This window comes from Papio anubis, chromosome 16 (genome assembly GCF_008728515.1).
Source record: "Papio anubis isolate 15944 chromosome 16, Panubis1.0, whole genome shotgun sequence".
NCBI lineage: Eukaryota > Metazoa > Chordata > Mammalia > Primates > Cercopithecidae > Papio > Papio anubis.
This window is the reverse complement of record NC_044991.1, coordinates 19,176,887-19,202,344: the sequence shown is the minus strand read 5'-3', so window position 1 is coordinate 19,202,344 and position 25,458 is coordinate 19,176,887. Positions and strand designations below refer to the sequence as shown.

Sequence of the window (25,458 nt, the reverse complement as noted above, 5' to 3'; positions counted from 1 at the left end):
GTGATAATTTTCCTTCTCCTATCATTAGAAGGTCCCAGAGTATTTTCTTTCGGGTAGGTCTGCTGGTGAGAAATTCTCTCAGATTTTGTCTGTCTAAAAATATTTTATTCCATCTTCACCTTTGAAGGATATTTTCACTGGGTATGGGAGTCTGGGCTGCTGGTTTTTTCCCAGCACCTGGAAGATATTCCATCACTGTCTTATGGCTTCCATTTTTAAGCTGTTAGTCTAATTTTTGCTCTTTTGAAGATACATTGCTTGTCTTAGTTTTCAGAAGCTTTGAATTTATTTTCTTATAATCTTTTATCTCGTTTTGAGATTGTAAACAAGGTTTTTTTTTCTTTTTTGTGGACAAATCTTTCTGACATACTTGTGTTTATATGCATGTTATTCTGCTCCTTATCTTCTTTCTCATGTAACTTCAAATGCTCTTTTTTTTTTTTTTCTTTCCTGAGACTGCATCTCACCCTATCGCCCAGGCTGGAGTGCAGTGGCATGATCTCAGCTCAGTGCAACCTCCGCCTCCTGGGTTCAAGTGATTCTCCTGCCTCAGCCTCCCACATAGCTGGGACTACAGGCACGCGCCACTATACCCCAGCTAACTTTTTTATTTTTAGTAGAGACCATGTTGGCCAGGCTGGTCTCAAACTCCTGACCTCAGGTGATCTGCCCAACTCAGCCTCCCAAAGTGCCAGGATTACAGGCATGAGCCACTGCGCCCAGCCTCAAATACTTTTTTATTTTTATTTTTATTCTTTTTTTCAGACAGAGTCTTGCTCTGTTGCTCACGCTGGAGTGCAATGGTGTGATCTCAGCTCACTGCAACCTCTACCTCCCGGGTTCAAGCGATTTTCCTGCCTCAGCCTCCCTTGTAGCTGGGATTACAGATGCGCGCTACCACACCCAGCTAATTTTTGTATTTTTAGTAGAGACGGCGTTTCACCATGTTGGTCAGGCTGGTCTCGAAATCCTGACCTTGTGATCCGCCTGCCTCAGCCTCCCAAAGGGTTCGAATTACAGGCGTGAGCCACTGTGCCTGGCCTTTTTTGGTCTGTTTGTTTCTTTTTTTCTTTTTGCTGAGACAGAGTCTCATTCTGTCACCCAGGCTGGAGTGCAGTGGCGCGATCTCCTGGATTCAAGCGATTCTCCTGCCTCAGCCTCCCAAGTAGCTAGGATTACAGATGTGCACCACCATGCCCGGCTAATTTTATTATTTATTTTTATGTGAAATTAGTTTTCCTGAATTTCAATTTTTAAATTTATATGTCTTTATATATTTTTTAGAGATGAGGTCTTGCTATATTGCCCTGCAGTGGTGTGATCATAGCTCACTGCAGCCTTGAACTCATGGGCTCAAGTAATCCTTCTGCCTCAGGCTCCCAAGTAGCTGAGACTGTAGGCACAAGCCACCACACCTGCCTTATTATCCTGAACTTTTAGAGTGAGTCAAGGTTCAGTTAATTTTTACTAATTTCATAGAATTGCTTCTGTTCTTTTTGTTTAGGGTTCAGAAATATAGTGGCTTTTTTTATGGGGTATCCTGGTTTTGTTCCCTTACCACACTTGGTCTGGATCTTCTTTTTCCTTGTCTCTTTTGACCCTCCCCTGCTCAAATTTTTTTCTACCCGTGGCTGTTTCTCCTCCATATGAAGCCCTGTCCTAGAAGGGTACCCTGGCAGGTCAGTTTTGAGATTCCCTAGGGGCTGGACTGCTCTAGCTATTTCAGTTCATATGTGAGCCCTGGTGCTGGAGAGGTTAAAACCCATAGTTTCAGTTGCTCATCTCAAATTGGGCGTCTCTACCTTCCAGTGACTACTTGTTGGCTATTTTGGGGTTCTCCTGTTGTTAGGTTTCTCAGATGCTACTTGGGGATCCAAAGATTGAAAACTGTGTTGCTACCTCCACTATTTTCCTAAAATCCAGTTTTTTTGGGTTTTGTTTTTTGTTTTTTGTTTTTTTTTGAGACGGAGTTTTGCTCTTGTTACCCAGCCTGGAGTGCAGTGGCACAGTCTTGGCTCACTGCAACCTCCACCTTCTGGGTTCAAGCAATTCTCCTGCCTCAGCCTCCTGGTTAGCTGGGATTAAAGGTGCACGCCATCACGCCCTACTAATTTTTTGTATTTTCAGTAGAGAAGGGGTTTCACCATTTTGGCCAGGGTGGTCTTGAACTCCTGACCTCAGGTGATCCACCTGCCTCAGCCCCTCAAAATGCTGGGATTACAGGCATGTGCCACCATGCCCAGCCCTAAAATCCATTTTTTACGCAATTTTATTTATCGATATTTGACCCGTATTTGACTGGGAACCTCACTTCAAATAATGCTTTCCAAGTCCTTGGGAAATGCTGATTGTATGTTAGAAGTACACTGACTTTAAGAGAAAGTCTAACAATGGCTGAAATAAATTGAGATTTGCTTTTTCCTTTTTAAAAAAAAAAAATTGTTAAATTTTTTTTACTTTTAGAGACAGGGGTCTCACTATGTTTTCCAGACTGGTCTTGAACTCCTGTGCTTAAGCGATCCTTCCTGCCTCAGCCTCTCAAAGTATTAGGATTATAGGCATGAGGGGATTTACTTTCTTTTTTTTAAACAAGCCATCTGGAGATTGGCAGTTACTGGTATTGCTTCAACTGTTCAGTCATGTAGTTTCAGGCTCAGGCTTCTAGTACCTTTCTAGTTCAACCTCCTTAGCACGTTGGCCCTTTGTCCTCATAGGTGACACTTCGTAGTTGCAAGATGACTGTTCTAACTTTACACAGGAAGGTGGGGGTAAGGGAGGCGTCCATTTGATCTCTTTATCAGGAAGGAAAACTTCCCTGGAAGTTCCCCACCACATTCTGCGTCTGCCTCATTGGCCAGAGCTTTGCCACCGGCCACCTTAGCTACAGAGGAGGTTGGGAAAGAAATCTTTCTGTCCTCTGTAGTGGATACTGATGAGAAAAAGGGCTTTTGGCCATGGGTGTTGGGTTACCAGTGACTGCTAGCTGACACTGCTACTCTGCTTTAAAACATTTGCATTGTGCTGTTTTTCATGTCTTCACTCTTCAGTGGTGGCTGGGTGTAGAGGAAAGAATACTGGACTAGAATTAAGGAGACCTGAGCTTTGGTTGTAACCCAGGCCCTACCTAATTATTTGATCTGAGGATAGTTATACCTGTAGGCCTCAATTTTGCAAATTACAGAAAATGATAGGGTGAGAATATTTGTTTTCTAAGCAGCTACCGAAATTAGGATTTTGATACTGTTTCCATTGACTTAGAAACTTGTGAAGGGATAGTTATTTTCCAATATCTATATATCAATATCAAATATCAATCTGTTAAAATCAAGTGGGTTCTTTGTTACTTGGGGGAACACTGGACATCCTGATCTTTGTTTTTAGTCTTTTTCCATACTGAGTTATTTATTTCTCAATTTTAGGTGTGTTGGGTGGGAATAATATCATGCCATAAACTGCAGAATAATACCTTTATGTGCTTAATGTTTTAGCTTTGTTTTTTGTTGTTGTTGTTTTTGAGACAGAGTTTCGCTCTTGTTGCCTAGGCTGGAGTGCAATGGTGGGATTTTGGCTCACTGTAACTTTCGCCTCCTGGGTTCAAGCAATTCTCCTGTCTCAGCCTCCCAAATAGCTGGGACTACAGGCATGCGCCACCATGCCTGGCTATTTTTTGTATTTTTAGTAGATATGGGGTTTTACCATGTTGGTCAGGTTGGTCTTAAACTCCTAACCTCAGATGATCCACCTGCCTCAGCCTCCCAGAGTGCTGGAATTACAGCATGAGCCTCTGCACCCAGCTTTAACCTTTTTTTTTTTTTTTAAGTATAGTTTCCATTTTATTTTTCTCCAGAGTATAATTTTTCTTCAGTCCTTAAGGACACAGCTTCTTAATGGGTTTTGGTGGGAGTCACGGGGCAACGTCCGCAGGTCAAAATTGGGGTGCGGGTATTCAGTCTTAGTGGGCTTCATGAGATTGATTTCTTTTTTTTTTTCTTTTTTTTTTTTTTTTTTGAGGCCAGTCTGCTCATCACCAGAGCTGGAGTGCAGTGGCGGATCTCAGCTCACTGCAAGCTCCGCCTCGAGTTCACGCCATTCTCCTGCCTCAGCCCCTCTCGAGTAGCTGGGACTATAGGCCCTTTTCCTTGACTTCGTTTTTGTATTTTTTAGTAGAGGCGGGGTTTCACCATATTTAGCCAGGATGGTCTGAGATCTCCTGACCTGCATTTAGATAGCCGTCTCGGCCTCTAGTGCTGGGATTACAGGCTTGAGCCACAGCCCGGCCTCATGAGATTGATTTCTAACTACTTAGCTGTGAATGGCACAACTCACATATTAAGGCAGCTTCATATATGGCTTGGGTAGCACCTAGACATCAAAGACCCTCACTTCAGAAATGTCCCTGACTGCTGCAGCCTCTCCTGTGTTTCACATGATGAATTTCTCCTGTTTTTGTTAAAGTCACTAAATTGGCCGGGCGCGGTGGCTCAAGCCTGTAATCCCAGCACTTTGGGAGGCCGAGACGGGCGGATCACGAGGTCAGGAGATCGAGACCATCCTGGCTAACAGGGTGAAACCCCGTCTCTATTAAGAAATACAAAAAACCAGCCGGGCGAGGTGGCGGGCGCCTGTAGTCCCAGCTACTTGGGAGGCTGAGGCAGGAGAATGGCGTGAACCCGGGAGGCGGAGCTTGCAGTGAGCTGAGATCCGGCCACTGCACTCCAGCCTGGGCGACAGAGCGAGACTCCGTCTCAAAAAAAAAAAAAAAAAATAAATCACTAAATTTGCTACAGTCAGTGATGAATTCCTAAACTTTCTTTAACTTGACCTACCAGGTAGCATTAGAGAGTCCCATCATTTCCTTCTTCTAGAATCGCTTTCTTCTCCCAGCTTCTAGTTACCATCCTCTTGTGTTTTTTCTCCTACCCCTTTGACTGCCCCTTCTAACTCTCCTTTGTTTTCTTCCTCATCTAAATACCCCAACACCTAGTCTTTGCACTGCTTCTCTAGCTGCCCCACAGCCGAAATCTCATCAAATCTCACAGTAATTCTCAGATGTGTATGCCCAGCCAAGACCTCTGCCTTGAAACTCTGGACTTTTACATACGTGATAACTCCACTGGGTGTCACACCATAGTATCTCCAAAACTGAAATCGTCATCTTCCCCCTCTCAGGGGAAACTCCATCCTTCCAAGTACTCAGGTCAGAAACGGTGAAGTCATCCTTCACACCTCTTATTCTTTCACACCCCAATTTAAAATGTGAAGTGCCAAAATCATGTTGCTTCAACCTTCAAAATGCATTCAGAATCCAGCCACTTTTCAGACCCCTAGTAGCTACCACCTGGTCCAAGCCATCAGCATCTCTCCCTCAAGTGACTCCAGTGACTCCTCATTGGTCTCCTGCTTCCTGTCTTGCCCGTAGTCAGTATCTTCTCAGTAGGTAGTCTGAATAAATCAAGTCACATCATTCTGTCAAACTTCCAGTGGCTTCCTGCTGAAAGTAAAAGCCCATAGTCCTTACCGTGGCCTACAAGACCAACCAACTTTTTGTGTCACCTATAGATTTTTTTTTTCATTTCTGCTGTCATATTGTTAATTTCCAAGAACTTGTTTTTGTTCTCTGCATGTTCCCTTTTTAATTTCTAAAAGCTGCTTTTGTTCTCTGCATGTTTCCTTTCTTTTTAATAGTATCCTGGAGGCTCAAAATTTTTTGAGGATAATGTTGTTTATTTTTAAGATTTTTATCTGCTTACACTGTGTGTCTTCTAAGATCCTTTTTTCTTTGCTTTTTTGGTCACTGTGCCATGTTGGAGCCTTTCCTCAAATGTCAAGAGATTCTTATATTGTCTGTTTATATTTAACAGCAGGGCCCTAAAAAGCTAATTTTAGAAGCCTTTTTTTTGTTTTTTTTTTGAGACAAGGTCTCACTCTGTTGCCTAGGCTAGAGTACAATGGCGCAATCTCAGCTCACTGCAACCTCCGCCTCCTGGATTCAAGTGATTCTCCTGCCTCAGCCTCCTGAGTAGCTGGGATTACAGGCATGCACCACCATGCCTGGCTACTTTTTGAATTTTTAGTAGAGATGGGCTTTCACCATGTTGGTCAGGCTGGTCTCAAACTCCTGACTTCAGGTGATTTGCCTCGGCCTCCCGAAGTGCTGGGATTACAGATGTGAGCCACTACACCCAGCCAGAAGCTTTTATATGTAAGCATGAGGACTTACAGCTTGAAGGCTTCACTATAGGCTTTGGGGTAGATTTCACCAGGGAATCTAGCTGTCTGTGTCTCTGAAGGCCTTTCCCCTTAGGTTGATCAGTTTTCCCCAGACAAAAGAGACACCCTCCAACTCCTTCTGGCATGGGGTGGGATGGAGATGAAGGTGGTAATTTTTAAAATTTTTACATTTGTATTTATTTATTTAACTTTTTTTTTTCTGAGACTGAGTCTTGCTCTGTCACCCAGGCTGGAGTGCAGTGGCGCGATTGACTCACTGCAACCTCCGCCTCCGAGGTTCAAGCAATTCTCCTGCCTCAGCCTCTTGAGTAGCTGGGATTACAGGTGCCCACCACCATGCCTGGCTAATTTTTGTATTATTAGTAGAGATGGGGTTTCACCCTTTTGGCCAGGCTGGTATCGAGCTCCTGACCTTGTGATACACCCACTTCAACCTCCCAAAGTGCTGGGATTACAGGTGTCAGCCACCATGCCCGGCCTACAGTTTGGTTTTTTTTTTTCTGTTTTTTTTTAAACAGAATCTTACTCTGTCACCCAGGCTGGAGTACAGTGGTATGATCTCGGCTTACTACAACCTCTACCTCTCAGGTTCATGTGAGTCTCCTGCTTCATCCTCCCAAGTAACTGAGACCATGGGCATGCACCACCATGCCCGGCTAATTTTTGTATTTTTAGTAGAGATGGAGGTCTTGCCATGTTGGCCAGGCTGGTCTCGGGCTGCCCTCAAGTGATCCACCCACCTTGGCCTCCCAAAGTGCTGGGATTATGAACATGACACTGCGCCCAGCCGAAGGTGTTAATTATAAGCTTGGCTGCAAGCAGGAAAAGGGATGGTAGGTCTCATTGTTCAGTATGTAGACTTTTGGTCTAGGACCATCTCCCAAGCTTTGCCTAGTATTCTGGAGTCCAGTTCTCCTGTGGCTCGCCTCTCTAGAGATATACCTGAGTCTCTGCTTGAGTGAATAATGGGATCCAGGGGTCTAACCGCTTCTGACACACAGGCTTGTAAACAATCCTGTGTTTTCATCTCAGTCCACAGCTCCTCGTCTCCTGATGCTTCTCATTTCCACCCCTTTCTGGGGGGCCTGTGCCACCAGGTGGGTGCTTCTTGTCTCCCTTCTTCCCCCACAACAAGACACTTAATTCTCTCCTTTATCTGGTGATTCATCTGCAACTCTCTTGCCTAAAATTGACTAAAATTTGTTGACAGCTCTTGGCTGTCACCCTTTCTCCTATTCTCTTGGTCTTTATAGGCTTACACCTTTTTGAATATATTTGCTGTTATTTAATGCGGCATGGGGAATGGAAGGAGGTAAATGGATATGTTCATTTTACCATGTGCAAATGGTTCCTTTTTATTACAGTTTTTTAGAATTGTAGGCTGGGCGCAGTGGCTCACACCTGTAATCCCAGCACTTTGGAAGGCCGAGGCAGGCGGATCACAAGGTCAAGAGTTCGAGACCAGCCTGGCCAACATGGTGAAACCCCGTTTCTACTAAAAATACAAAAATTAGCTGGGCATGGTGGCGTGTGCCTGTTATCCCAGTTATTCAGGAGGCTGAGGCAGGAGAATTGCTTAAACTCTAGAGGCAGAGGTTGCAGTGAGCCGAGATGGCGCCACTGTACTCCAGCCTAGGTGACAGAGAAGACTCTGTCTCAAAAAAAAAAAAAAAAAAAAGAATTGTGAATGAATCTGTTCAACAATCTTTCAAATATTATAGAAATGTACAGTTTAGGAGCCAGTCTCCTATAATCCCCCCCCTCCCCAAGAGAGAACCACTGGCATTAGGTTGATATTCTGGAGTCTTTTCAGGCTTTTAATATGTATGATATAATCATTTATGTATACATACACACATGCTTGTTTATATGTACACAAGTGTGTGTGTGTGTGTGTGTGTATATATATTTGATGTATTCCAACATATGGGTGCTGTAAATACATAAAATTAGGCCGGGTGCGGTGGCACATGTTTGTAATCCCAGCACTTTGGGAGGCTGAGGCAGGCAGATCACCTGAGGTCAGGAGTTCAAGCCCAGCCTGGCCAACGTGGTGAAACCCTGTCTCTACTAAAAATACAAAAATTAGCTGGGCGTGGTCGTGTATGCCTGTAATCCCAGCTACATGGGAGGCTTAGGAAGGAGAATCACTTGAACCTGGGAGGTGGAGGTTGCAGTGAACTGAGATCGTGCCATTGCACTCTAGACTGGGCGACAAGAGGGAAGCTCTGTCTCGAAAAATATATATATAAATACTATTATTTATTTATTCATTCATTCTTTGAGACAGAGTCTTGCTTTGTCAGCCAGGCTGGAGTGCAGTGGCCTGATCTCAGCTTACTGCAACCTCCACCTCCTGGGTTGAAGCAATTCTTGTGCCTCAGCCTCCCAAGTAGCTGGGACTACAGGCATGCACCACCATGCCCAGCTAATTTTCGTATTTTTGGTAGGTTTTGCCATGTTGGCCAGGCTGGTCTCAAACTCCTGACCTCAAGTGATTTGGCCTCCCAAAGAGCTTCGATTACAGGTGTGAGCCACTGCGCCTGACCTAATTTTTTAAAAAACATTAACATATTATACATACCATGCAGTGATTTTATTTTTTCACCAAATCACTTTCTGAGGCATCTGTCCCTTCAGTACCCTTAGGTCTGCCTCATTCGTAGAAAATGAGCGCATGGCATTGATTGAATTGTATTATTAACCTGTCCTCTTCTGATGGGTATTTGTGGTGTTTCACTCTTCTCTTGTTATTATTATAAGCAATAGTGAGGTGAATTCCCTTATGTATGTCTTTGTAAGCTAGTTTTTAAAAACCGTGAGTGGAATTGAGCGCAGTAGTTCACGCCTGTAATCCCAGCACTTTGGGAGGCTGAGGCCAGTGGACCACCCGAGCTCGGGAGTTCGAGACCAGCCTGTCCATTATGGCAAAACCCCATCTTTACTAAAAGTACAAAAATTAGCTGGGCGTGGTGGCATGCACCTGTAGTCCCAGCTACTCAGGAGGCTGAGGCAGGAGAATCGTTAGAACCTGGGAGACGGAGCTTGCAGTGAGCTGAGATCGCGCCACTGCACTCCAGCCTGGGCAACAGAGTGAGACTCTGTCTCAAATTAAAACAAAACTATGAGTGGGTTAGGAGGAGCAACATGTTAGTAACCTGCAGAACCATGAAAAGAAATTCAAAGTGATTGACAGGCCAGTGCGGTGGCTCATGCTTGTAATCCCAGCACTTTGGGAGGCCAAGGTGGGCAGATTGTCTGAGCTCAGGAGTGTGAGACCAGCCTGGGCAACATGGTGAAAACCCCTCTCTACTGAAATACAAAAAATTATCTCGGTTGGGTGGCATGTACCTGGAGTTACAGCTACTTGAGAGACTAAGGCAGGAGAATAACTTGAACCCATGAGGTGGAGATTACAGTGAGCAGAGATCATGCCACTGCCCTCCAGCTTGGGTGACAGAGCAAGACTGTTACAAAAAAAATTTTTAAAAATCAACACCATCTGTCACTGCTCTTCTGTGCTCCTTATTACCTTTTTCCTGACGAATTTCTCTTACTCATCTTTTGCTGTTGTTTATAACTCCCCTCTTCAGATTTCAGCTAAATTCATATCCTATGTTCCTGTTAAGTACTAGGAATATTATTAGGCATTTACTTATTTTATAACTTTAATTTCATATGTTTGTAAATAAGACATTCCTACTTTTTAGTAATAAAAGTATTTTTCATTCTGGTGAATAAAAAATTAAAAATAGTAATTTTCAATTCACTTTATGGTATTTGAAAAGTCAAATTTTGGGAGACCAAGGGAGGAGGATCACCTGAGCTCAGGAGTTCAAGACTAGCTTGGGTAACATAGTGAAACCCTGCCTCTACAAAAAATAAAAAATTAACCAGGTGTAGTAGTGGAGCATGTCTGTAGTCACAGCTACTTGGGAGGCTGAGGTGAAAGCATCACTTGAGCCTAGGATGTTAAGGCTGCAGTGAGCTATGACTGTACCACTGCATTCCAGCCAGGGCAACAGAGCGAGACCCTGTCTCCAAAGAAAAGTCAGATTTTTATTTTACTTTAACATCTTTAATCAGTAAAATCAATATTAGAAAATTTTTAACCTCATTTCTGGTTTACGTAGCTCTGAGATTCTGACCTGAAAAAGCCAAATATGTCTATTTTCCCTCTTTTTAAGTTTTTTTGATTGTTTAAGAGATAGGGTTTTGCTCTGTTGCCCAGACCAGAGTGCAGTGGCACATTCATGGCTCACTGCAGCCTTGACCTCTGGGGCTCAAGCTGTCCTCCCATCTAAGCCTCTGGAGTAGCTGGGACCACAGGTACATGCCTCCATACTTGGCTAACTAAAAAAATTCTGGGGGGGCTGGACACGGTGACTCAAGCCTGTAATCCCAGCACTTTGGGAGGCTGAGGTAGGCAGATCACTTGAAGTCAGGAGTTTGAGACCAGCCTGATCAGCATGGAGAAACTCCGTCTCTACTAAAAATAAAACTAGCTGGGCGTGGTGGCGCATGCCTGTAATCCCAGCTACTCAGGAGGCTGAGGCAGGAGAATCGCTTGAAGCCAGGAGGCAGAGGTTGCGGTGAGCAGAGATCACACCATTGCACTCCAACCTGGGCAACAAGAGCAAAACTCCGTCTCAAAAAAAAAAAAAAAATTTCAGAGCTGGGTACAGTGGCTCATGTGTGTAATCCCAGCACTTTGGGAGGCTCAGGTGAGAGTATCGCTTGAGCCCAAGAGTTTGAGAACAGCTTGGGTAATATAGTGAGACATCGTCACAAATTTTTTTATTTTTATGTTTTGGGTAGAGATGGAGTGTTTTATTTTATTTTATTCTATCTTATTTATTTATTTATTTTTTGAGACAAAGTCTCACTCTGTTGCCCAGGATGGAGTGCAGGGACTCGATCTCGGCTCACCACAACCTCTGCCTCCCAGGTTCAAGCGATTCTCCTGCCTCAGCCTCCCGAGTAGCTGGGACTACAGGCATATACCACCATGCCCAGCTAATTTTTGTATTTTTAGTAGAGATAGGGTTTTACTATGCCGGCCAATCTGGTCTCGAACTCCTGACTTTGTGATCCGCCCACTTCGGCCTCCCAAAGTGCTGGGATTGCAGGTGTGAGCCACCATGTCTGGCCTTTTTTTTTTTTTTTTCTTGTATTTGAGACAGGCTCTTACTCTTTCGCCCAGGCTGGAGTGCAGTGGTGCAATCTCAGTTCACTGGAACGTCTGCCTCCTGGGTTCAAGTGATCCTCCCACCTCAGCCTCCCAGGTAGCTGGGACTACAAGAGCATGCCCCCACTGTGCCTGGCTAATTTTTTATTTTTTGTAGAGACTGGGTTTCACCATGTCACCCAGCGTGGTCCTGAACTCTAGCAATCCAACTGTCTCAGCCTCCCAAAGTGCTGGGATTACAGCCATAAACTACCACTTCAGCCCTAGATGGAGTCTTGCTATGTTGCCGAGGTTGGTCTTGAACTCCTGGCCTCAAGCAGTCCTCCCACCTTGACCTCTCAAAGCGTTTGGATTACAGGCATGAGCCACCATGCCTGGCCTCTGTTTTTAATCTATCTTGGTGTTTACTTTTTGTTCTTTGAGACGGAGTCTTGCTCTGTCACCAGGCTGGAGTGCATTAAGAACTTAGCTCACTGCACCCCAAAGCCTCCCGGTTCAGGTAGTTCTCCTGCCTCAGCCTGAGGCTGGGACTACAGGCGTGCCACCATGCCCAGGTAATTTTGCATTTTAGTAGATGGGTCACTCATGTTGGCCAGGATGGTCTGATCTCTTGACCTTGATCCACCTACTGGCCTCCCAAAGTACTGGGATTACAGGCGTGAGGCACCAACTCCAGCTGGTGTTTGTATTTTTTTTTTTTTTTTTTTTTTTTGAGGATTTGAGTCTCAAGGCTGTCGCCCAGGCTGGAGTGCAGCAGCCGATCTCAGCTCACCGTAAGTGTTTCTCCGCCTCTCCCGGTTCACTTATATTCCTCCGCCTCAGCCTCCCGAGTAGCTGGGACTACAGGCATACCAAGCACCCCTGCCTTCCAAGGCTATTTTTGTATTTCTAGTAGAGACGGGGTTTCAAATTCTGTTAGCTTACAGGGATGGTCTCTGACCTGACTCTGTGGATCCACCATCCGGCCTCCCAAAGTGCTGGGATTACAGGCTTGAGCCACCGCGCCCGGCCGGTGTTTTCATTTTTTGTTTGTTTGTTTGTTTGTTTTTAGTAGAGATGGGGTTTCACCGTGTTAGCCAGGATGGTCTTGATTTCCTGACCTCGTGATCTGCCCGCCTCGGCCTCCCAAAGTGCTGGGATTACAGGTGTGAGCCACTGCGCCCGGCCATACTTTTTTGTGAGAAGGCAACAATATGAAACTGTGATTTGAGAAGAGATGTTAGCTCCAACATCATCATATATATATATGATTTTATTGTATTGTCCTAGATTTTACTATGAGCAGCGATTACATATATGATTTTATTGTATTGCCCTAGATTTTACTATGAGCAGCGATTACTACGGAAGGTCTTCGAAGAATGGAAAGAAGAGTGGTGGGTTTTCCATCATGAGTGGAAACTCTGTGTTCGAGCTGACTGTCACTACAGGTCAGGTTTCATGTTATACTCCTTCAGTTTTACTGATGCCCATTATCAGATGATTATATGTTGGCATGTTTATGGTCAAAAGAAGCAAACTTTGGATCACTTTTGGTTTTTCTTCAAATCATTTTTAGAGTTAGCAAGATCAAAGTTCCAAATTAAACCCAAGCATGCATGCACATGCTGGGCACGTGCACACAGACACACATACACACACACCTCCCACACCTCTAATTCAGGTAACTAGTATGTGTTGGTTATGCTAATAGTTTGAATGGGTTTTTCCCACTGGTTTTCATTTCTATATAATTTCTAATTCTGAAAGTATTCTGGGTTTTTTTGTTGTTGTTTGTTTTAAGACAGAGTCTCACTCTGTTGCCCAGGCTGGAGTGCAGTGGCACGATCTTGGCTCACTGCAACCTCCGCCTCGTAGGTTCAAGCAATTCTCTTGCCGCAGTCTCCCAAATAGTTGGGATTACTGGCATATGCCACAATGCCCAGCTAATTTTTGTAATTTTAGTAGAGACAGGGTTACATCATGTTGACTGGGCTGGTCTCGAACTCCTGACTTCAGGTGATCTTCCCGCCTTGGCCTCCCAAAGTGCTGGGATTACAGGCGTGCGCCACTGCACCTGGCCTATTTTTTTTTTTGAGATGGAATCTCACTCTTGTTGCCCAGGCTGGAGGGCAGTGGTGTATTGCAACCTCCGCCCCCTGTGTTCAAGTGATTCTCCTGCCTCAGCCTCCCTAGTAGCTGGGATTACAGGCATGCGCCACCATGCCCAGCTAATTTTGTATTTTTAGTAGAGACGAGGTTTCTCCATGTTGGTCAGTCTGATCTCAATCTCCTGACCTCAGGTGATCCTCCCACCTTGGCCTCCCAAAGTGCTGGGATTACAGGCATGAACCACCATACCTGGCCCTGTTTTAAAAATAATAAGTTGTTCTAATTTACATTGATTGTGGGAGAAAATATATGCCCAACATAGAGTATTAAGAAAATAGAGGCCAGGCACAGTGACTCATGCCTGTAATCCCAGCACTTTGGAATGCCAAGGCAGGTGGATCACTTAAGCGCAAGAGTTTGAGACCAGCCTTAGCAACATGATGTAACCCCATCTCTACCAAAAAGTACAGAATACCAGCAGGGTATAGGGGTGTGCGCCTGTGGTCTCAACTACTTGGGAGGCTGAGGCAGGTGGATTGCTTGAGCCCGGGAGGCAGAGATTGCAGTGAGCCGAGATTGTGCCACTCACTCCAGCCTGGGCAATAGAGCTAGATCCTGTCACACACACACACACACAAAGAAAGAAGAAAAGAAAGGAAAAAACTCTTAATCCTTGACATTCACATTCCCAGGGGTAAGTGAAGGGGAAAGTAACAGTTGAGAATTATTATATCAAGTACACATTTTCAGACCTTTTTTTAAAACCTGAATGTCATTTCTTATAGATTGTATATTTAAAATGGTATTAACTCTTATTCTAGTGATTTCTTTGTCTAGGTTCTTTGGAACAAGAGTTCTGATTTGGCCGGGCGCGGTGGCTCAAGCCTGTAATCCCAGCACTTTGGGAGGCCGAGGCGGGCGGATCACAAGGTCAGGAGATCGAGACCATCCTGGTTAACGCGGTGAAACCCCGTCTCTACTAAAAATACAAAAAACTAGCCGGGCGAGGTGGCGGGCGCCTGTAGTCCCAGCTACTCGGGAGGCTGAGGCAGGAGAATGGCGTAAACCCAGGAGGCGGAGCTTGCAGTGAGCCGAGATCGCGCCACTGCACTCCAGCCTGGGGGACAGAGCAAGACTCTTGTCTAAAAAAAAAAAAAAAAAAGAGTTCTGATTTATGGATATTTCAGATTAAAATATAGACACACTGAGTTGTTTTAATAAGCAGATAGAATATTAAATCAAGGCCTAATAATTGCAGTAGTGAATATATGGGGAAGGCTGAGTGTGGTGGCTCGCTCCTGTAATCCCAGTACTTTGGGAGGCTGAGGTGGCTGGATCACTTGAGGTTGGGAGTTCGAGACCAGCCTGGCCAACATTGGTGAAACCTCGTCTCTATTAAAAAAAAAAATACAAAAATTCCAGCCTGGGCAACACAGTGAAACCCCATCTCAATGAAAATACAAAAAATATTAGCCGGGCGTGGCGGCATGCACCTGTAGTCCCAGCTATTTGGGAGGTTGAGATCAGCAAATTCATTGAACTCAGGAGGCGGAGACTGCAGTAAGTCGAGATCGCACCACTGCACTCCAGCCTGGGCAACAAAGCAAGACTCTGTCTCCAAAAAATAAAAATAAAAAAATAAAAAAATTAGCTGGGCATGGTGGCATGTGTCTGTAGTACCCAGCCACTCGGGAGGCTGAGGCAGAAGAATTGCTTGAACCCAGGAGTCGGAGGTTGCAGTAAGCTGAGATCATGCCACTGCACTCCAGCCTGGGCGACAGAGTGAGACTCTGTCTCAAAAAAAGAAAAAACTTTTTAAAATGAATGTTAATAAAATATTTAAAACTAGGAAAATATGAAGAGATGAAAGTCTTAAAAATGTATGGCGTATGTATCAAGAAGAAGGAAAAGGCGTCAATGACCATGTTGTAGTGCAAACGAGAAGTGATGTTTTTTATAGTGTGGATAGTTAAGATAATTAAGATGTGACTGTCGGCCAGGCATCGTAGCTCACACCTATAATCCTAGCACTTTAGGAGGCCGAGGCAAGAGATCTCTTGAGCCCAGGAGTTTGAGACCAGCCTAGAGAACATGGCAAAAGCCCCCTCTACAAAAAAATACAAAAATTAGCCAGGAGTGGTGGTGTGTTCCTGTAGTCCCAGCTACTCGGAGGCCAAGGTGGGAGGAGTACCTGAGCCCAGGGAGGCCTCAAGGCTACAGTGAGCCATGTTCACCTTACTGCACTCCAGCCTAGGTGACAGAGTGAGACCCTGTGTTTAAAAAAAAAAAAAAAAAAAAAGGATATGTTTCCCTTCCCAAAGGTCATGGAATTTTTTTTTTTTTTTTTTTTTTTTTTTAAATTTCAGACAGAGTCTTGGTGTCACCCAGGCTGGAGTGCAGTAGAGCAGTCTCGGCTCACTGCAACAACTGCCTCCCGGGTTCAAGCAATTCTCCTGCCTCAGCCTCCTGAGTAGGTGAGACTACAGGCACATGCCACTACGTGTGGCTAATTTTTATATTTTTAGTAAAGATGGGGTTTCACCATGTTGACCAGGCTGGTCTCGAACTCCCAACCTCAGGTAATCTGCCTGCCTCGGCCTCCCAGAGTGCTGAGATTACAGGTGTGAGCTACTCTGCCTGGCCCAAACATCATGAATTTGTGGATGATGAAAGTGAACTTATTCTTGGAGCAGTCAGGCCTTTGCTTTCTCAGTGACACTTTAAGGTATGGAGAATGACTCTTCTTCAAAGAGAATAGAGTTCATTGTGATTGTAGGAAATGAAATTTTAGCTTTGGTGCAGATATGGTTTTTTTTTGTTTTTTGTTTTTTAAATCAGAAGCGTCAATGTTAATTTCTTCTGAGTATAGAACAGACTTGGTGTGTTGGATTAGGAGTTGTTTTGCTGTTGTTTGTTTTTTGAGACAGAGTCTTGCTCTGTTGTTCAGGCTGAGTGCAGTGGCACGATCTTGGCTCACTGCAACCTCTGCCTCCTGGGTTCAAGTGATTCTCCTGCCTCAGCCTCCGGAGTAGCTGGGATTACAGGCATGTGCCACCACACCCGGCTAATTTTTGTATTTTTAGTAGAGATGGGGTTTCACCATATTGGCCAGGCTGGTCTTGAACTCCTTGCCTCGGCCTGTGAAAGTGCTAGAATTGTAAGTGTGAGCCACCGCGCCCGGCCTGTTGTTTTATTTTAAAGAAATGCCGTTTGCTTTTTTTGGGTCCTCAGGTATTACCTGTATAACCTGATGTTCCAGACCTGGAAGACCTACGTGCGTCAGCAGCAGGAGATGAGGAACAAGTACACTAGAGCCGAGGTTCATGGTGAGAAAAAGAAGTCCATGTATGAAGAAGATGCCCACATTTACTGTGCAGAATGTCATAGGAAGGACAAGCACATTGTCTCAGAGAGAAAATAACTCTAGGTCCAAGGAAGATTTGTTTGATTCTCTTTCATATTTTTCAGAAAGTGTGATCTCTTGAGTGGGCACCTGTACGATTGGATCCCTGTGGTTTTCTCCATATGGCATGGTTTGAGCGCTTAAAGCTCGTTTAATCAGAATTTGTATGGACTGGCTGTTCCTGGCCTACGGGTTCAGTGTGCTGGCTGGGACTCTCCTGTGGCGCCTGGGGCTGCCATCTATCTTGCTGTGTCAAGTTGCCCAGAGACTCTGGAGCAGAGCTGCAGTGCTCTTTGTTGATCTGCTTTGCTCAAGTTGTCCCTTAGTGATACTGTGGCCACTTTAGCTCTGGTCAGAGTCTGGTTTCTCTGTGAAACATGTGGAGAGTCTAAGGGAAAAGACGTGGGGTTTCAAAATGATAATACAGACTGCATTAGCAGCAGCATGTCCTAAAGGTACCTCAAACCCTGCAAGTCACCAGTACAACCTGTCAATTCCCCCCGCCCCCCACTTACACCTGCGGTTCCTTTGACTTTTCCTGTCTACGAAGACTTACTTAGGAACGGTGTCTGTTCCTCATGCCTCATGTCATCACTGACCTAATCTTTTAAGATGGCCCTCTGAGGCATCGCTTGCAGTCATGTTTACATCGCTACTTCCTGAGAGTCATCCTCATCATTTTCCCAGAGTGTTATAAGTACCTCTTCATTAATCTCCCTCAGTTATTTTTTCCTACTTCTCATTGTACACATAGCTACAAGAGTGGTAAGACATAGATAAGATCATGTCACTCCTTTACGTAAGGTCAACCCTGCTTGGTATGTCACACAAGGTCTTCATCTCTTCTGTTCTACACCGTCTGCCCTTGACACACTGGATGTGCACTTCCTTATCTTTCTATCTTTGTCCCTGTAGTTCTTCCTTCCGGCCCATTTAAATGTGTAGCTTTCCTTGATCTCCCCTAGCCCAGTGGTCTTTCCCCTGTCTGTATTCCCAAAGTATGAAAAGCTCTTACCCAGGCCTCACAGTAACTGCACCAAATGCACTGTTTCACTGGTAAGTAACTTATGCTGTTTGGTGGTTGGTTGTTTTTTTAATTACATACAGTAAGATTCATTCTTTTTGATATTCAGTTCTAAGACTTTGGTACACACTACCACATACAGCTAATTTTTTGGATTTTGGTAGAGATGGGCTTTCGCCATGTTGCCCAGGCTGGTTTCAAACTCCTGGACTAAAGCAATCCACCTGCCTCAGTCTCCCAAAGTTCTGGCAGTACAGGTGTGAGCCACCATGCCTGGCCTTAAGTTTAACTCTCTAAGTAACTGGCAAACTTTTTTATTGTGGCTGTACCATTTTGCATTCCCACCAGTAATTCATGAGAGTTCTACTTGCTCTACATCCTCTTGACCTCTTTGTATTGTCATTAAAATTTTTTCTTCGGCGATACTAGTGGGTGTATACAGGCATTTAATTGTGGGTTTTTAAAAATTACTGTTACATGGGTATACTGCATAATGGTGGAGATTTGAGTATCCACTACCCAAATAGTGAACATTGTACACGACAGGTAATTTTTCAACCCTTGTCCCTCTTCCACCCTCCCTTACCCTCTTTTGGAGTCCCCAGTGTTTATTATCTCCACTATTATGTCCATGAGTACGAGCTGTTTAGCTCCCGCCTATAAATGAGAACATGTGATATTTGATTTTCTGTTTCTGAGTTCACTTAGGATAATGGCCTCTAGTTCCATCCATGTTGGTGCCAAGGGCATGACTTCATTCTTTTTTATGGCTGGGTGGTATTCCATGGTGTATATATATATATATATATATTTTTTTTTTTTTTTTTTTTTGAGACGGAGTCTCGTGCTGTGTCACCCAGGCTGGAGTGCAGTGGCGCGATCTCGGCTCACTGCAAGCTCCGCCTCCCAGGTTCACGCCATTCTCCTGCCTCAGCCTCCGAGTAGCTGGGACTACAGGCGCCCGCCACCACGCCCGGCTAGTTTTTTGTATTTTTAGTAGAGACGGGGTTTCACCATGTTAGCCAGGATGGTCTCGATCTCCTGACCTCGTGATCCACCCGCCTCGGCCTCCCAAAGTGCTGGGATTACAAGCTTGAGCCACCGCGCCCGGCCTCCATGGTATATATTTTTCTTCTCTCTTCTCTTTCTTTCCTTCCTTCCTTCCTTCCTTCTCTCTCTCTTTCTCTCTCTCCTTCCTTCCTTCTTTCTTTTCCTTCTTTCTTTCCTTCTTTTCTTTCCTTCTTTCCTTTCTTTTCTTTCTTTTCCTTCCTTCCTTCCTTTCCCTCCCTCCCTCCCTCCCTCCTTCCTTCCTTCCTTCCTTCCTTCCTTCCTTCCTTCCTTCCTTCCTTCCTTCTCCCTTTCCCTTTCCCTTTCCCTTTTTCTTTCTCTTTCTCTTTTTCTTTCTCACTCTGTCACCCAGGCTGGAGTGCAGTGGTGTGATCTCAGCTCACTGCTGCCTCCACCTCCTGGGTTCAAGCTCTGTTCCTGCCTCAGCCTATCCAGTACCTGGGACTACAGGCATGTGCCCCCATGCCTGACTAATTTTTTATTTTTAGTAGAGACAAGATTTCACTATATTGGCCAGGCTGGTCTCAAACTCCTGACCTCAAGTGATCTGCCTGCCTCAGCCTCCCAAAGTACTGGGATTACAGGCATGAGCCACCACGCCCGGCTGTGGTGTATATTTTCTGTATCCGTTGATGGATGCTGAGGTTGGTTCTATGACTTTGCTGTTGAGAATAGTGCTGCACGAGTGCAGGTGTCTTTTTAATATAATAATTTCTCTTCCTTTGGGTATATTCCCCCTAGTGGGATTGCTGGGTTGAATGGTAGTTCTGTTTTTAGTTCTTTGAGAAATCTCCATACTGTTTTCCATAGAAGCTCAACTAATTTATATTCCCACTACCAGTGTGTTAAAGTGTTCCCTTTCTCTGTGTCCATGCCAACATCTTTTTTTTTTTTTTTTAGATGGGGGGTGTCTTGCTGTGTCACCCAGGCTGGAGTGCAGTGGCTTGGTCATAGTTCATTGCAGCCTTGACTTCCTGGGCTCAAGTGATCCTCCCACCTCAGACTCCTGAGTAGCTGGGACCATAGGCATGTGCTACCATGCCTGGCTAACTTTTTATATTTTGTAGAGACAGGATCTTGTATGTTGCCCAAGCTGGTCTTGGACCTCTGGGCTCCAGTGTTTCTCCTTCCTCAGCCTCCTAAAGTGCTAAGATTACAGACATGAGCCACCACACCCAACCTAACTTTTTAATAATAGTCGTTCTGACTGGTGTAAGATGATATCTCATTGTGGTTTTAATTTGCATTTCTCTGATAATTAGTGATGTTGAGTATCTTTTCCTGTGCTTATTTGCTATTTATATCTGTTTTTTGGTGAAGTATCTGTTCATGATCTTTTGTCCTTTTAAATTGGGTTGTTTGTGTTCTTGTTGAGATTTGTTTTTTGTTTTTTATTTGTTAGGTGTGGTTTTTTTTGACAGTTTTTTTTTTTTTTTTGACAGAGTCTTGCTCTGTTGCCCAGGCTGGAGTGCAGTGGTGCAATCTCGGCTCACTGCAACCTCGACCTCCTGGGTTTAAGCAATTCTTCCACCTTAGCCTCCCGAGTAGCTGGGACTACATGGTGTGCTGCCATGCCCAGCTAATTTTTGTATTTTTTTAGTAGAGACAGAGTTTCACCATGTTGGCCAGGCTGGTCTGGAACTCCTGACGTCAGGGGATCCACCTGCCTTGGCCTCCCAAAGTGCTGGGACTACAGGCGTGAGCCGCCAAGCCCAGCCTAGTTTTGTAAAGTATGCATTCTGTTACAAGCATTTTGTCAAAGCATGATTTGCTTATGTTTTCTCCCAGTCTTTTTGTTCTCTTAACAGTATCTTTTGCAGAGGAAAAGTTTTTAATTTTGATGAAGTCCAAGCTATTCTTTTTTTATGGATTTTTTTTTTTTTTTTTTTTTGCGAGAGTCCCACTGTTGCCCGGGTTGGAGTTCAGTGGTGTGATGATAACTCGTTGCAGCCTGGAACTCCTGGGCTCCGACCTCAGCCTCCCAAGTAACTGGGACTACAGGCAATGCCCCACCATGCCTGGCTAAGGGTTTTATTTTTTGTAGAGATGGGGGTCTTGCTTTGTTGCCCAGGCTGGTCTCAAACTCCTGGCCTCAAGCGGTTCTCCCGCTTCAGCTTCCCAAAGCCCTGGGATTATAGTCAGGAGCAACTGTGCCCAGCTGGATTGTATTTTTTGATATCGTATCTTAGCTGTCATCTCTAAGAACTTTGCCTTAACCCAAGGTCACAAAGATTTCCTCTTACGTTTTCTTCTAAACATTCTGTAGTTTTACATATGGATCTTGCATATTCTACAACCCTGCTAAGTTCATTTATTATTTCTTTTTTTTTTTTTTTTGAGACAGAGTCTCACTCTGTCACCCAGGCTGGAGTTCAGTGGCGCGATCTTGGCTCAGTGCAAGCTCCGCCTCCCAGGTTCATGCCATTCTCCTGCCTCAGCCTCCTGAGTAGCTGGGACTACAGGTGCCTGCCACCACTCCTTGCTAATTTTTTATATTTTTAGTAGAGATGGCGTTTCACCGTGTTAGCCAGGTTGGTCTCGATCTCTTGACCTCATTATCTGCCTGCCTCGACCTCCCAAAGTGCTGGGATTAACGGCATGAGCCACTGTGCCTGGCTCATTTATTATTTCTAACAGCTTTTTTGTAAATTCCATGGAGTTTTCTTTTTTTTTTTTTTGAGCCCAGTCTCGCTCTGTCGCCAGGCTGGGAAGTGCAGTGGCCGGATCTCAAAGCTCACTGCAAGCTCCATGCCTCCTGGGTTCCGCCATTCTCGGCCTCAGCCTCCCGGTAGCTGGGACTACAGAAGCCGCCACAGCGCCCGGCTAGTTTTGTATTTCTTAGTAGAGGCGGGGTTTCACCGTGTTAGCCAGGATGGTCTCGATCTCCTGACCTCGTGATCCACCCGTCTCGGCCTCCCAAAGTGCTGGGATTACAGGCTTGAGCCACCGCGTCCGGCCTCCATGGAGTTTTCTATGTAGACAGTCAAATTGTCTATGAATAGATACAGTTTTATTCCTTCTTCTTCTTTTCTTTATTCTTTTTCTTTTTTTTTCTTCTTTTTTTTTTTTGCGATGGATTCTCACCCTGTCGCCCAGGCTGGAGTGCAGTGGCACAATCTCAGCTCATTGCAAGCTCCGCCTCCCAGGTTCACGCCTTTCTCCTGCCTCAGCCTCCTGAAGCTGGGACTACAGGCGCCCTCCAAGCTATTTTTTTGTATTTTTAGTAGAAACGGGGTTTCACTGTGTTAGCCAGGATGGTCTCAATCTCCTTACCTCTCATCCACCCGCCTCGGCCTCCCAAAGTGCTGGGATTACAGGCGTGAGCCACCACTCCCGGCCCTCTTTTCATTTTTTTATTTTACTGGCTAGGGCTTCCGTATGATATTGAATAGCAGTGGTAAAAGTGGACACATCCTTGCTTTGTTCTTGGTCTTAAGGGAAAAGCATTCAGCTTTTAATCATTAAATAGGATGTTAGTAGTATGTTTTTTTATACCTGTCCTTCATCAGGTTAAGGAAATTCTATTCCTAGTTTTCTGAGCATTTTAATCATTAATAGATCTTGAATTATTTTTGAACTGTTTTTCCTGTATCTATGGAGATGATTGTGAGGTGACTTCTTTTTTAGTCTTTTGTTAAGGTTAATTATATAGACTGGTTTTCAACTTTTTTTTTGTTTGTTTGAGATGGTGTCTTACTGTTTGGCCCAGGTTGATTTTGAACTCCTGCACTCACACTATCCTCCTGCCTCAGCCTCCTGAATAGCTGGAACTACAGGCACTTGCCACCATGCCCAGCTGCTCTTCAGATTTTGAATCAGCTTCACATTCTTACTTTTTTTTTTTTTTTTTAAGATAGGGTCTTGTTCTGTTGCTTAGGCTGGGATGCAGTGGTGCAGTCACAGCTCAGAGTAGCCATGACCTACCTGGTTTAGGCGATCCTCCCACTTCATCCTCCTGAGAAGCTGGGACCACAACCGCATGCTACCAAGGCTAGCAAATTTTCTTTTGTATTTTTTTGTAGAGATGGGGTTTTGCACTGTTGCTCAGGCTGGTCTCAAACTCCTGGGCTCAAGCAGTCCACTTGCCTCAGCCTCCCAAAATGCTGGGATTACAGACATGAGCCACTGTACCCAGCCATGTTCCACAGATTAATGCCACTCTTTTTATATATTGCTGGGTTCAATTTGCTAATATTTTGTTGAGGGGGGTGGGGTTGCTTCTATATTCATGAGGGATATTGGTCTTTAGTGTTCTTTTATTGTCATATCTTTGTCTGGTTTTGGTTCAGGTAATACTAGCCTTGTAGAATGAGTTGGAAAGTATTTTCTATTTTTTATTTTTTTTTTTGAGACGGAGTCTCGCTGTGTCGCCCAGGCTGGAGTGTAGTGGCGTGATCTTGGCTCACTGCAAGCTCTGCCTCCTGGGTTCATGCTGTTCTCCTGCCTCAGCCTCTCGAGTAGCTGGGACTATAGGCCCCCACCACCACACCCGGCTAATTTTTTGTATTTTTTAGTAGAGATGGAGTTTCACCCTGTTAGCCAGGATGGTCTTGATCTGCTGACCTCGTGATCTGCCCGCCTTGGCCTCCCAAAATGGGAAGTATTTTCTAAAAGAAATTTGTAGAGTTGGTATTATTTCATCCTTGAGTGGTTAGTAAAATTCTCCGCTGTAATCCTAGTGGTCTAGGCCTAGAATTTTCTTTGTTGGAGGATTTTAAACTTTGAATTCCAGTTTTTAATAGCTCGAAAACTATTTAGGTTATTTATTTATTTATTTATTTATTTAAATTATTTGAGACAGAGTCTTGCTCTATCGCCTAGGCTGGAGTGCAGTGGTGTGATCTTGGCTCACTGCAAGCTCCGCCTCCCAGGTTCACGCCATTCTCCTGCCTCAGCCTCCAGTAGCTGGAACTACGGGCGTCCACCACCGTGCCCGGCTAATTTTTTGTTTTTTTAGTAGAGAAACTGATGTTTCTGTTTTACCATGTTAGCCAGGATAGTCTCGATCTCCCGACCTCATGATCTGCCCACCTCAGCCTCCCAAAGTGCTGGGATTACAGGTGTGAGCCTAGGTTATTTATTTTTGCCGCTTTTTTTTTTTTTTTTTGAAGATGAGATCTTGCTTTGTTGCCTAGGCTGGAGTGCAGTGGTACAATCATAGTTTACTGTAGCCTCCATCTAACTGCTGGGCTCAGGTGATCCTCCTACCTCAACTTCCTGATTAGCTGGAACTACAGGCGTGTGCCGCCACACTTGGATAATTTTTTAATTTTTGTTTCATGCCAGGGTCTTGCTTTGTTGCCCAGGCTGGTTTCAAACACTTGACCTCAAGTGATCCTGCCACCTTGGCCTCCCCAAGTGCTGGGATTATAGGCAGGAGCCACCGCGCTCATTCTTGAGTGAGTTTTGGTAGTTTATATCTTTCAGGGAATTGGCTTATTTCAAATATGTTGTCAAATTTATGTGCATAGTGTGTTGCTTTTTTTTTTTTTTTCTGAGATAGAGTTTCACTGTTGTTGCCCAGACTGGAGTGCAATGGCACAATCTCGGCTCACTGCAACCTCCGCCTCCCTAGTTCAAGTGATTCTTCTGCCTCAGCCTCCCAAGCAGCTGGGATTACAGGTGCCCGCCACCGTGCCTGGCTAATTTTTATATTTTTAATAGAGACGGGGTTTCACCATGCTGGCCAAGCTGCTCTGGAACTCCTGGCCTCAGGTCATCCACCCACCTCGGCCTCCCAAAGTACTGGGATTATAGGCATGAGCCACCGTGCCTAGCTGAGTATTTCATAACTGTAATTTTCATGTCTTCAGGATCTGTAGCTGTCACCCCCTTTCATTCCTGATGTTGGTGATTTATGTCTTTGATCTTTTATTCTTGGTTAATCTGGCTAGAGGTTTATCACTTTTATTGATCTTTACAAATAATCAACTTTGCATTCATTAATACTCTGTTTTTGTATTTGTTTTTTCTTTTTTCTGTTTTCAAGTTTCTTGATTTCTGCTCTTTTTTTTTTTTCCAGATGGAGTCTCGCTTTGTCACCCAGGATGGAGTGCAGAGTAGCGTGATCTCGGCTCATTGCAGCCTCTGCCTCCTGGGTTCAAGCGATTTTCCTGCCTCAGCCTACTGAGTAGCTGGGATTACAGGTGCCTGCCACCATGCCTGGCTAATTTTTTTCATATTTTTAGTAGAGACATTTACTGCTATAGAGTTCTCTTAAACACTGACTACATTACACGAATTTTAATAAGTTATATTTCTGTTTTCATTCAGTTAAAAATTGTTTTCTGATTTTCCCTGAGACCTCCTCTTTGCCCCACAGATTATTTAGAAGTGTGTTTAGTTTTCTAATATTTGGGAGTTTCTCAATATCTTTCTGTTAAGGATTTCTAGTTCATTCCATTATGGTCGGACAACAAGTCTTAGTATGATTTCAGTTCCTTTATTTTTGTT

General features: G+C 44.5%; 1 protein-coding gene across 18 annotated transcripts in view; it reads left to right on the top strand.

Annotated features, from left to right (window-relative positions):
• The window catches only part of SFI1 (SFI1 centrin binding protein), a 114,722-nt gene that overhangs the window by 32,460 nt on the left and 56,804 nt on the right, over positions 1 to 25,458 (top strand). For all 18 annotated transcript variants that reach the window (XM_031655965.1, XM_031655962.1, XM_031655957.1 and 15 more), the window contains 2 exon segments: positions 12,739 to 12,849; positions 16,742 to 16,836. In XM_031655965.1, coding sequence (XP_031511825.1) covers positions 12,739 to 12,849; positions 16,742 to 16,836 — 206 coding nt within the window.